Genomic DNA, 12,765 nt, shown 5'->3' with positions numbered 1-12,765 from the left:
ATTTCACTAAATACTTGAGAGTGAACCAGAAAGTAGTTTCTGAATTAGTGGATAAAAACCTTTCAGGTGAACAAGCTTCGACAGAAAACTTGGGAGAAGTATCATGTCTTTGAGTTATGTACAGATTCAGGATTTACAAGATAAAGAGTCATAGGCTTTTATCAAATGGAAGCACCGGATCTGAGCACTCTCTCAAGCTTTTCTGCCTTCTGATAATCCTTGTCTGTGATCGGTCCTGCGGGAAACGCAGTGATTTCCACGACAAGATGAGGCGTTGGCAGCTCATCAAACAGTGCTCTGACATTATTACAACATACAGTTTCCCCATGGGCACTCTCCCGCCTAATTTGACATCCCTGAGTATCCACAGAGAATTAATAGTAAGCACTTGGGATATTACACCCTATCAAAGCAAATCACAGTTCATATATTATCTAAATCTCATATCTTTAAGCAAGAGGACTTCATCAAATCTTCCCTAAAAAAACTAAAACCATGCAGCTCAAGAGGGAGGAAGGGCTACACTTGGATGCTGCAACAAATCATTACATCAAATAGAAATTGAAGGATCTTAGAGTTCATCAAGCCCATGATTTCATTATTGGGTAGTTAAAAACATCCAAATTTTGACAGATAAAATATGAGATTTGAGGGGATAAAGAAAATGCCAATGGTTTGAGCTTTAACAGTGATTTATATAGTTCTGAAATGTTAGCTGCTACTAGTGCTACTAGTGAATATACTGCTACATATACCAGTCATAGCTCATATAACAGGTTAATATGATTGTAACACTATTTTCTACTTGTGCCATCAGTTCCTACTAGAAAGAAAGAGCATCCACCATTGCTTTTTTGGTAACTTGCTCGAAAACATTAACCATTAAGGAGCCATGCAAATCTGCACTAGGAGATTGATTGAAAAAATGAACTAAAGGACTGTTTATGAAATCAGAAGAAAACAAAGAGAGGAAAATCAGTTTTTGTTTCATTTTGAGTTATAGGAAACTCAATTTCCTGTCCATTTTAACACTTTGCAAGACGAGATATTGGGTACAAAATATGATTTTTTTTTTACTAAATAGATAATTTTCCATTTGCACTTTTTTCCTATTGTTTCCTATTGTTTCCTATTGGCATAGCCACATCCTTAATTGTATTTGAACAAGATTTTTAAGAAGGACAAAAGAAATCACCTTGTGGGAAGTGGCATCTATGAATTGATCATCGTCCGAGAGTAATGAAGCAATAGACTTAAGGAGCTTTCGCCCAACAGCTTTTGAAGGCACTCTGTAGCTTCTCCTGAGTGTACCCTTCGTAGTGGGATGCCACTTGCTTATTAGCTTCCTTTTATGGCTTGCTTCTTTTTCCTCTGATCAATAGAACTCATTCATGAATATTAAATACATATGAAAGTAGATTGTTCACAATCTATTCTCATTCCTATAAATTTTTGAAAGATCAAAGCTGATTCCACCTTAATCCATCTGATAAACAACTAACTAATAGAATTGAGTTTCAGCAGATTCACACAATTTTCAACAATGAAGATAAAAAATAAAATAAAAGATTGCTTTTCAGTAGACAAGAGTTAATATCCTTTATATAACTGAATAGAGCATCATCCTCAATAATCATGGAACTGTTGCCACTTCTTTTCCCCTTTTCCTGTTATTTTACCCATTAGGAGCATGGAGGAAATCGAAAGGTATGCCAGGTAGAAGGGACTAACATCAGTAAGGAATTTCATGGACATCTCAACAAACTCAGCAAAAAACAAAACATAAGAAGAACATGAATGAAGGTAATAGAAGAAACCCAAGAGACTCGCGAACGAGTATGACGGCAATGTGAAGAGCAGATAGCGAAACATTCAGCTAAAAAAACCAATGTGCCGTAATTCATTACGATAAGAATGAAGATACGGCAATAAACATATAAATCAATTAAAACAACGTACTGGAGCTTCCTTGGAGGGTCTCAAGCCACTTAGAAAAACCCAAATCGTCTCCCTCTTTTACTAAACCTAAGACAAAACCAGGAAATAAGAAATACCCATCAATATAAAAAATCAGGAAAAGAATCGCAGTCAGTTTAAAACATACAAATACAAACCAGAAGCTATAGGATTTGACTCAGATCCAGCAATTCCCGCCTTGAGGAGAACATAGAAAACGCAGAGCCTACCGGCCCATAGTACAGGTGTTTCCAGCAAAGACGCCTGGAATTGAGACGGCCCAGAAAACTTATCCCTCCTGTAGATTCTCCAAACCTGTAATCTATTTGGGGTTTTTAAGGTTTCTATGGAAGGAAGCATAGACGTCTTGGTGGGGGGAAGCTTCTTGCAGACTTGGAAGGGCGAAGCAAATGGGGTTTGTACCAGGTAAAGAGGCATTGCTAATGTTTGCAAGGTACTAAGATGAGAGTGGATTTGAACTACGCAATGTAGGGAAGATTGAATTTACAAATGTTGAAGTAGATGGAAAATTCAGAACATGACTGGAAGCGAGTATTGCCATGTTTTTGATAAAGAAACAAGGAGGGTTTGTGGATAAACTACATGAATAATGGCAAGAAAGAAACAAAACAGTCAGGATCCAGCCTCCCATTCAAGAGAGGGTCCCCCCGTCCAAAAAATCTCCTCTATCCATTAGCGAAAAGTTCGTAAATAAAAATAAATATTCGTCATTACATTAGATTCTTGAGAAGAAAAAAAAACAAAAAACAAAAAACTAATCAGCGCATCGTGACAGTGAATAGCGGTGACATGAATCGATCATGCTTCATCAATGAGCATAAAAGACGAAGTTAAACGGGGTCTCGTCTATTGAGAAGTTCAGCTCTGCTTCTTTCATTCCATGGAGTTTAGAATTACTCCACCTCCTTGGATTTTATTTATTTATTTATTTATTATAGTTTTAGAGAAATAATTTTACTTTTATTTTTTCTGTAATTTTAATTTAAACTATCTAAGGGTGGTACCAAGCCAAACTAGCTCACTTACGCTGGGGAAAGTGGGTTGAAACCGTTAATACGCCCAGTAAGTGACGGGGGAAAGTGAAATACAGTTATATTTCGTTTTCTCCCATTTTAGGCATAAAACGATGGTAAGTGAAATCTGAGGAGACGAACTCGGATTTCACTTACCATCGTTCAAATACATCTCGCTGTCGGGGAGGAACATGAGGTTTCGGAGAATTTTTTTTTCTCTCTCAGAACCTCGGCTCTCTTCTCTCTCGGCCTCCCTCTCCTCTCCCTCTTGACCTCCGTCGCAGAGCACGGGAGGGTGAGCCTCTACTGTAGAGCTTCTCGGCCTCCCTCTCTTCTCCCTCTCGGCGTACTGTTGAAGCACCGCCTCCTTCACTGTTGCTCGTTGGCCTGTCGCCTCTGTCGTCGTTGCCCACTGGCACATTGCCTTCGTCGTTGTAGTCTCTTGCCCGCTGAGAAAGACGACGCACGCAGGAAGACAATGGTTTAATTTTCCTAAGTTAGGAAAAATTAAACCATCATAAAAATAATAATTTATATTTTTTATTTATAAAATAATTATTTTTATTTATTTAATATATTTATTTATAATTACTATATTAAATTATTTATTTAAAAGTCATAATTAAAATATTTTTAAAATAAATATTTGATAATTTTTTTGGTTTAATTATCTCGTTGCTATAATTAATTAAACCAATGGTTTTAAATTTTGTGACAATATATTATTAATTAATAATACATAAAAATATATTATATTCTTGATAAATATATATATTTATTTATTATATTAAATTAGTGGTTTTTAATGTTAAAACATATCTTATGTTATTAAAAAATAATTTATTTATTTATTATATTCACTTATGTTATTTATTTATTTATTTATTTATTTTAGTCGCACGTACTCAGAGAGAGTTTGCAGTACAATCTAAAAGGGCATCATATTTTTAGCAATTCAGATGTGGGAAAATTATTGACTATTATGTTTTAATGCCACTAAATATTTTTTATGTTGTACTTTTGTATGAACAGATATACTTTTTTATATTAAAAAGGTGATTGAGTTATATTTAAATTATTTTTATTTTTATTATTACGATATTTGTGTAGTACGTAGTACGATATTTGTATAATTATTTTATATTTAGATATTACAAAATTAAATTTTGATTACAATTTTAATAATATAAAAGTAAGTATTTGTTTAATTATTATATTAAATATTTATTTATTTATTAACTAATATTAATTTAATTTTCTGATAATCATATATATCAAAATATTTTATTTAATAAATAATCTATATATACTTTACACCACACTTTCCATTGTGCACACTAACACAAACAAATACTTTATACTACACTTTCCATTGCACACATTAACACAAACAAGTATTTTACACTGCACTTTCCATTGCGCTCACTAACACAAACAAATACTTTACATTCCCTTTCACTTTCCCCATGGAAAGTACTTTTTATTGTATTTTATTTCCCTTTGCACTTAAATTGTACACTAACACCTCCCCCCTAAGGGTGGTACCAAGCCAAACCAGCTCACAAACCCTTCCAGCTCAGCTAAAAAATAATTTGAAATAAGGTTCATTAAGTATAATAAGCTAAATTTGAAAATTTTCAAACTTGTAACATATATTGTTTTACGAAAATATTTTTTACTATAATTGTTTTCATCAATTTTCCTTAAACCTCAAACGATGATTAATCATTCAGCTGGGTCCCTCAATATCTAATATTGTTATTTGTCAATAGAATAAACACCTCAATATCTAATATTATTATTTGTCAATAGAATAAACACTATTGATTGGAGGTGTTTACTCTTTATTTTAGGTTTGTGAAACTGGTTATTATATATTAATATGTTTCATCGCAAAGTCTTACCTTTTGTGATAACTTGTAGTGTAACCACAATATTTTCTTTATTTATATTTATATTTATTTTTATAATTTTAAATATAAGTTATATATATTTTTATAATTTACAAAGTCTTACCTTTTGTGATAACTTGTAGTGTCATCACAATATTTTCTTTATTTATATTATATATATTTTTATAATTTTAAATATAAGTTATATATATTTTTATAATTTTAAATATAAGTTAAAACTCCAACCCAACTTGAACTCGAGTTGGGTTAAAATTTTAGGGCTCAAACTCAACTCACTTGGATGTTACCCCTAAAACCTTCAAATTCAAATTGAAAGATTTGATAGTTTTGTCTTTACTTAATTATCTCATGCATTTTCTCCAATGTCTAGTTTTGATGATAAAATAAAAGATAATTATATTATTCCAAATTAAAATAAGTATATAATAAAATTCAAAAATATATAAATTTAAATAAATAAAGAACTAGGTGCTAAGTTAGAATGACGGAAGAGTCGAACCTCCACTCACTGTGGTTAAAATTCTTTCATGAGATTTGGGATGAGGAGGTGAAATCATGATAAGGGAAGATTCTTAAGCTTTCCATCCTCATCAATGAACTTGGGTTGGTATTGATCTCTGAGAAGTAAGCAAACAGCCCATGATGTTTGAGGATGGTCTCAATGAAGAAGAGACTAAAACCCATTACAGTTAAAACCAACCGGGAACAAATTAGAAGGTGAGAAACAGAACACCCACGGCAAAATATTCAGTATTCACCCACGGGCATAAGCGGTTTTGATGGCGGTGATGATTTGGAGATGCCGAGGGACCCTTTTCAAGCATTCGGCAATATCTTCAACAGTTCTTGGACTGGAAAGAAGCTCCAATTGTCAGAACAGCAAGCAAAGAATGAAAGCAGGAATCGAACGCAAACAAAATCAGCCCATCTCGACCTGTAAATCTGATAAGGTTAAACATTGGATACAGTGCCAGTGTCAGATTGTCCGAACTGTTAGGACTAACAATCTCGACGTTACACCCGCTTCCATGAGCTTCAATGGAGGAGGTTCTGAAGATTCCCTACTACCACTCATTCTTCGATGAACCGAAAATGCGCACAGAAGTAATACTCAGGAGCTTCACTGGGGAATAGTCCGAAGCTTTGGGTCTCAGGAACCAAATATTAATGCATAAGAAGTGATATCCAGCACCTGTAATTTACCCCTTTCGTCCATTGATCAAATGAAAAATACAAAAGCTTGTTGACGTTCTGGAAAACAAATTTACCTAAACAGGTCTTTACATCTCCAATTCTCACGCCCAGAGATAAAAAGAACGAACAAATTAATCTTCTCACTCTATTTTTTCACATGACTGATTTTAGGTTCTTCAGTCATCATACCCCGGCCCCGCGCCTACGCCGCTGATGGTGCTGTTATATAATGAACAGCTCCGGCCTCCGATATGGCCGCCAGCAATGGCTGCAAACCAGTGGGCTCCGGCTCCGGCTCCGGCTCCGGCAACCTGCCGTCTCTTTTCGGCTGGTAGTCCAACGAGTCATCGTTGTAGATATCCCACCATTTCTTCACCAAAATCTTGATGTCTTCCCTCTGCATGTTCTCCTCTTTGCCTGTGTACCTCCATGGTTTTGAGCCCTGCAGTCAATATTCCATACTATCTTTACCACTCCTCCATACATAAATTCCTTGATCTTAATGCCGTTACTAAAGAGACTATATACTTACCGCAGCACAATAGTGTACCACTTTAACCTTCTCCAGCTGAACATTCTCCGGATGACGCCACAGCATGGCCATGACAAGGTTGTAAACAAGTGGAATGGGCTTGTAAGTGTTCTTAAAGAACATGTTCAGGAAATCCTGCTCAACTCGTAAACAGTATCCTTCTCAGAAATGAACTTGATGTACTAAATTCTTAACTCAAACGTTCGCCATGAAAACTCGAATAATTTACCTGTTCGGCAAAAGGAGTGGGGTCGGTGACTTTGACAGTGTCCAGGAGGGCCTGGCAGGTGGGCAAGCTGGGCTCAAACACGAACATACCGGCATTGAAGTAGAGCGCCGGAGGTTCACCGAGCTCTGCTGGCCAATGAACCTTCCCAGGACATTGCTGGCAATAGCCAATTTTGTACTGTGGTGTGTGAGACCACGTTTTCTCGCAGAAGCAATCCATCACTGCGTATAAGTAACCGTCAGGGTAGTCGAACAAGTGGTCTATGTTGTCGTACACTTGGATGTCGGCGTCCAGGTATATCATCTTGCTGTACTCCACGAACTGCAATTCATAATCAAGATCACCAAAATCACTCTCGTACGTTTTCCGATCTTGAAATAACAAAAACAACAATTCTCCACATAAAAAGAAAAAAAAGTGAAAAACGACAAACAATTTGTTTAAAAAATAAGGAAATCCTCTAGCATTGGCAAATCGCATCACTACACAGACAACGAAATGAAATAACCAAAACAGATCTCAACGTCAAAACTGATAGTCTGCCAATGAAAATCAACGACCCATGCAACAAATAGCACCACCATACAGACAACGAAATACAATGACCAAAACAGATCTCAACGTCAAAACTGATACTTTGCCATTGAAAATCGACGAACCAAGCAACAAATTAATCCAGCTGGCAACTAAAAAACTCCAGGAACATATCCACGAAAACTGAATTCTACGATCCATGCACTGATAACGAATCAAACACAACACTTACGCCCCAAATCCTAAGCTTGGAGTAGTTGATAACATAATACGCCATAGCAAAATTGGTCTGATTCTCAGGGGGATAAACCGGCTCGATCACCCGCACAATACATCCCTGATTCTCCAAAATCCGGCGATGCTCCTCCGGCACGTCCGGCAACACCGCCACCACCAATGGATAAGCAGATTTCACCTTCCGCAAGCCTTTCGCCAATCCGATCGCACCTTTAATGTAATCGCCGTCTCCCGCCAGAAACGTCACGTAAGCTCCTCTACGGAACCTGGCGGACGGCTTAGAGTACATGGCCGTTTTTCTGCTCAACATCTCCGGCGCCATTGTAGCTAAATGAAGAAGAAAGAACGAAGTGTAATGAGGAAAAAATAGAAGCAGCTGATTACAAGAGAAAGGAAAAGGCTTTGAAAGCTTCAAGTCTGAGAGCTTGGTCCTCGAGGCCGCAGTGGCTTCATAAGCGCGAAATGAGAGGCAAATTCGGGTAAAATGACGGGAAAGTGAAATGCAAATGAAGAGTGGTCAGGTTCCGATAATATTGGGTGGCGTAACGACACGTGGCGAGTCGGGTGATCCGACGGTTGAACGTTTGGTTTGCATGGGAAAGTTCTCGAATGCGGCTCCACGTGGAGTTTGAGAAGGGGCTAGAAGCTTTCACATTCAGTACTCGGCGAGCTCATGTATACGAGTAGAGGAAACAAACAGTATTCCGACTTTGGGTAAAGTATTCTCCATAATGACTCTCATATCCCCCTTCCTCCACGAACATGCTCTCGTCCGCGCTCTCTTCCGCGAGATTGAAACGTGTCACTGTATGAGGCCCCAGCGTCCGCCACATGGGTTTTCTAGCGTCTTCGTGGAACGCTCGAGGGAAAAGCCCATGGATCTTTTGTCGTTTAGTGTGATAGGATTTTGATATCCCCCTTCCTCCACGAACATGCTCGCGTCAGCTCTCTCTAAGTCTTCCGCGAGATTGAAACGTGTCACTGTATGAGGCCCCAGTGTCCGCCACGTGGGTTTTCAAGCGTCTTCGTGGAACGCTCGAGGGAAAAGCCCATGAATCTTTTGTCGTTTAGTGTGATAGGATTTTGATATCCCCCTTCCTCCAAGAACATGCTCGCGTCAGCTCTCTCTAAGTCTTCCGCGAGATTGAAACGTGTCACTGTATGAGGCCCCAGTGTCCGCCACGTGGGTTTTCTACGTCTTCGTGGAACGCTCCAGGTATAAGCCCATGGATCTTTTGTCGTTTAGTGTGATAGGATTTTGGTGGAGCAGGCGATGCCCGTAGCGTGACGCGTGACTCGCGTTTATTTGATTTTTTTTAAAAGAAAATTAGCTGCTGCTACTGGGCCCACAAGGAATATGTTTGGAAGAAAGAATTTTTTGTTTTTTTCATTTATTTAATTCGAGTTCTAATAAATATTAAATAAAAAATCAATTAAAAATGACTTTAGAAGGAATTGTGGGCAAGTTGAGGAAAAGAAAATAAATTTTATTTAATTTATTAATAATATTAATAGAACAAGTTGAAACCTCTTAATTACAATTCATAAGCTAACACTGGGGGCAACTATTGGAACGTTTCCCAGTATAATGTCGTCTGTGGAGAAATCAGCTTCTTCTCTGTACGTTCCTCGTCCAAAGTCCAGGTTATAAGAGTCAGCCAGACCTTCCACCAGTCCAAATTCAGGCTTCCACCCCAGTTCGCTCTTCGCTTTCTCGATCGATGCGAAGAAATGCTGCAATCCAGTCGATTCACAGAGAAACAGAGGTATAACAGATCGTTAGAATTTCTGTAAAAGAGACAGCTTTATGTTTCATTGATCGTTTACCTGATCGCGGAATGGGAAAGCCTTCTTTTTGCCGAAGTCGAATACTTTTGGATTGTAGTGAAAGATCTCTGGTTCGGGAAATCCAGCAGCCTGAAATAAAGAACGGGTAATTGAATTACATGAGAGCTACGGCTAAATCAGTACGCATTAGAGATTGATTCATAAAATCACCTTAGCACAAGCCCTTGCTAATCCATCAAAAGTCACATATTTCTCCCCGGAGATGTTATACACTTGCCTGCTTGCCTTCTCATTACCAAGTACCGCGACGAAAGCTCTTGCCAAATCCTGAGACATGATTTTTTCCAAGTTTTAAACTAGAACAGAAGAAAGAAAGAAAGAAGACCGGTGCATGTAACTGTTAAAACTACTTTAGATTGATTTCAGAGTAAAATTGCGCTTGAGGAGACTGTAATTTATGGGAATGCATCAAACCTTGACATGGCCAAGTTGGCTAATTTGGATTCCAGAGTTGGGGATCGGAATAGGGCGACCAGCTTTCAATCTGTGGAAGAACCATTCCTCCACAGGATTGTAATTCAGAGGGCCGTAGATGTATACGGGTCTTATGGAGGTCCAATTCACACCCTTGGAGTTTAACAAGCTCTCTGTTTCAAGCTTCCCTTTGTGCCTACTCTTGGGATCGACTGCATCGGTCTGTAATTCCCAGAAGAAACAAAAGATCAAATAATCAAAAGCATAAGGCCTTATTCTCTGTTAGTGACGAAAGACACCAGAGAGATTCACCTCAAAGTGTGGCAACAGATCAGACTTTAAGTAAACTCCTGCCGACGAGCAGTATATGAACCTGCAATTGTTTATATTTTCTCTCGTTATCTGCTCGGAGGAAGATGAAAATAGGAAGCTGTTTGTGATACTGAAGATTTGAATAGGAAGCTTACTGCTCCAGTTTTGGTAGGGCATCCAGAATGGGCGTCACTTCTTCTGCTTCTCGTCCTGAAGAAATTAAACAAGTTTAGAGAGATTTACTTGATTTTGAAAAGAGGAAGAAAGAACCCTTTGTTTACATCAGCTGTACTAGTGTTGATGGATGGATTACACAATGTAAGCAGGAAGTATTATAAGAATTCTCATACCGTTTATGTCATAAACAACATCAAAGCCTTCAGCAGAAAGGCTACTCTTTACAAACTCAAAATCCTTTCTATCGCCTTTCAAATGCAAAATCTGCATAAAAACTGAAACCAATGAGAAGCAAAATTCTTTAAACTACTGTCACCCTAACTAATGTCGTTTACTTTGGAAGAGAAATCGGTATAGTCTTGATCAGATTCTCCTGGAAGTTGCTGAGTGACTGGTGTTTTCCCTCTTGTAAACAAGGTAACCTGCGCAAGATAATTTTTTGCATAGATTAAGCGCTTGACGCCAATTGAAATCATTCTAAGGGAATGATTAAAAACTGCATTAGAGGCACGGGAGAATTACTTGATGGCCTTCTTTTACTAGCAGCCTGGACAAGAACACTCCAATAAATCTTGTGCCACCCATTATCAGAATCTTTTTGGCGCTCGAAGCTGTAACCTGCAATCCCCTCTTTTGCTGCCATACCTTCCTCTTGCTCTGCACCATTTTTTATTTTTTATATACAGGAAAGAACAATCTGAGTTTAGAAAAAGCAACAACTAAATGGCAAAATTAATCTTCCCTTGAGTTCTTCTCTCTCACACAAACCTAAAATCATACAGAATATGTGCAACCCTTGAACGAGTAACACATCGACAGAAACATGAAACATTTCTATTAAGCGTTTTCAAAACCTGATTGATATAATCTTCCACGTAACGAAATTTAAGCAAGTACATAAAGTTCGGTAGGTAGTTTCGGCTCAATTTATATTCAAATGCAGAGTGTCTGAGTTTCACCTGAACGGGAAAGCTAAACCTGGCTCCATTGAAGTCAGAGAGAGAAGAAGGAAGGGCAAGGAGGTGGGAAGAAAGGCCAGAAGTGGGAGCGGGAGCAAATGGCTGATTCAGCTGAAACGCGACCAGGTTCGCCATTCTTTTTTTCTCTGATTTACCTGACTCTGTTTCTTTGATGTCCTTAAATATATGCAGCGATGAGATGAGCGATGGCTACTCCACCAATCATCTTTCTCCTTCGTTTCTCCACGTGAGGATAAGATGTTACATCCAGGGCCTCTCGTTTTTGTACTCTTGACTTGTTGTTAGTCAAACATGAAGGACGAGATATCTAACCGCATAATGCTTTTCAACACTTGAAGTCGTCAGTGGAACGTAAATGAAACTTTATCTCGATGCAGGGGATGAAGGGGTCTTTCATCTTCACGGTTTAATTTCGATCATGTGGAAGAAGGCCCTTTTTGATCTTCTTTGAATTGAAGGATGGGCGACGCTCGCATTTTACCCTCTCTCCTTGTACCCCCCATCGCGCATTGTCATTTATCATTTTTTCTTCCTCTCTCCCGCACTTCCTTCCCTCTCTCGTCTCCCTGTGCCCCCAACGTCGATCTCGTCCTTTGTCTCCGGCCACCGTCTCAGTTCCCTCTCGTCTCTGGCCTCATCTCTCGGTCTTCTCTAGGCCTCGCCCTCTCTCTCGCACCCCCTCTCTCGTCTTCGTGAGTCCCTCTCTTCTCTTTGACTCGCTCTCTCTCGCTTCTCTCTCTCTATTCCCTCCCAACCTTCCTTTCTTCTTTGTCTTCTCCCTCTCTTTTCCCTTTCGGCCTCCCACTCCCTTCTCTCTTTGGCTAGTCTCCTTTCCCCTGAAAATACCTTCTGATTTTGTTCGATTTCCCCATTTCCATTTCGATTTTCTTCGATTTTTGACATTTGGGCATCGATTGCTTAATATCTACTTCAATTAGGCATCGATTTCACCCTTCGGCTTTGGATTTCCCCAAATTTCAGAAGGTATGCCTAAATCCTAATTTTTTTCATTAAACTAGTGTTTTATTTGATTTAAATTTATTTTCAATGCGTAATTAGGGGTTATTTGTGCATTATTTTGGGATTTAGGGTTACGATTTATAGTCTAAATTCTTGATTCGTGTATGGATTATTTTTAGGGTTTGCTGCTCGGTATTTAAGGGTCCAGTAATTAGGGTTTAGGGTTTATGGTTAAGGATTTAGGGTATTTTAGGCATTAGGGTTTTTAAGGTTTAGGGGTTTAGGGTTTTTAAGCTATAAGGTTTTTTGGGTTTAGGGTTTGGAATTAGGGTGTAGGGTTTAGGGTTTAGGGCTTTTAATGTATTAAGTCCTGAAATTAGTGTTTAGGGTTTAGAGTTTAGTAGGTGATAGGGTTTATGGTTTGATCGTTTAGGTTTTTTTTTTA

The 12,765-nt window shown here is 38.4% G+C and overlaps 3 protein-coding genes across 3 annotated transcripts; all 3 read right to left on the bottom strand.

Annotated features, from left to right (window-relative positions):
- Positions 1-32: 32 nt before the first annotated feature.
- LOC137960344 (uncharacterized) lies at positions 33-2,693 on the bottom strand. The gene is made up of 4 exons (XM_068807940.1): positions 2,115-2,693; positions 1,960-2,025; positions 1,196-1,371; positions 33-356 (listed from the first exon to the last, which is right to left on the bottom strand). The coding sequence occupies exons 1-4, from the start codon at positions 2,392-2,394 to the stop codon at positions 162-164; spliced, it is 717 nt and encodes a 238-aa protein (XP_068664041.1). The 5' UTR covers positions 2,395-2,693; the 3' UTR covers positions 33-161.
- A 3,606-nt stretch (positions 2,694-6,299) lies between these two features.
- LOC137960053 (galactinol synthase 1-like) lies at positions 6,300-7,951 on the bottom strand. The gene is made up of 4 exons (XM_068807519.1): positions 7,625-7,951; positions 6,859-7,179; positions 6,630-6,764; positions 6,300-6,539 (listed from the first exon to the last, which is right to left on the bottom strand). Exons 1-4 carry the CDS (start codon positions 7,949-7,951, stop codon positions 6,300-6,302), a joined length of 1,023 nt encoding a protein of 340 aa, XP_068663620.1.
- A 1,149-nt stretch (positions 7,952-9,100) lies between these two features.
- Positions 9,101-11,479, bottom strand: LOC137959113 (chloroplast stem-loop binding protein of 41 kDa b, chloroplastic). Its single transcript, XM_068806418.1, has 10 exons — positions 11,340-11,479; positions 10,903-11,037; positions 10,716-10,802; positions 10,554-10,644; positions 10,359-10,413; positions 10,204-10,264; positions 9,892-10,113; positions 9,628-9,744; positions 9,457-9,546; positions 9,101-9,363 (listed from the first exon to the last, which is right to left on the bottom strand). Exons 1-10 carry the CDS (start codon positions 11,472-11,474, stop codon positions 9,172-9,174), a joined length of 1,185 nt encoding a protein of 394 aa, XP_068662519.1. The 5' UTR covers positions 11,475-11,479; the 3' UTR covers positions 9,101-9,171.
- Between the last annotated feature and the right edge of the window lie 1,286 nt (positions 11,480-12,765).

This window comes from Aristolochia californica, unplaced genomic scaffold (assembly GCF_029961685.1).
Source record: "Aristolochia californica isolate CCGP_79_NKW_82.1479 unplaced genomic scaffold, dmAriCali1.0.hap1 SCAF_3, whole genome shotgun sequence".
Lineage (NCBI taxonomy): Eukaryota > Viridiplantae > Streptophyta > Magnoliopsida > Piperales > Aristolochiaceae > Aristolochia > Aristolochia californica.
Note: the sequence above shows the minus strand (reverse complement) of the source record. Positions and strands in the feature narration are given on the sequence as shown.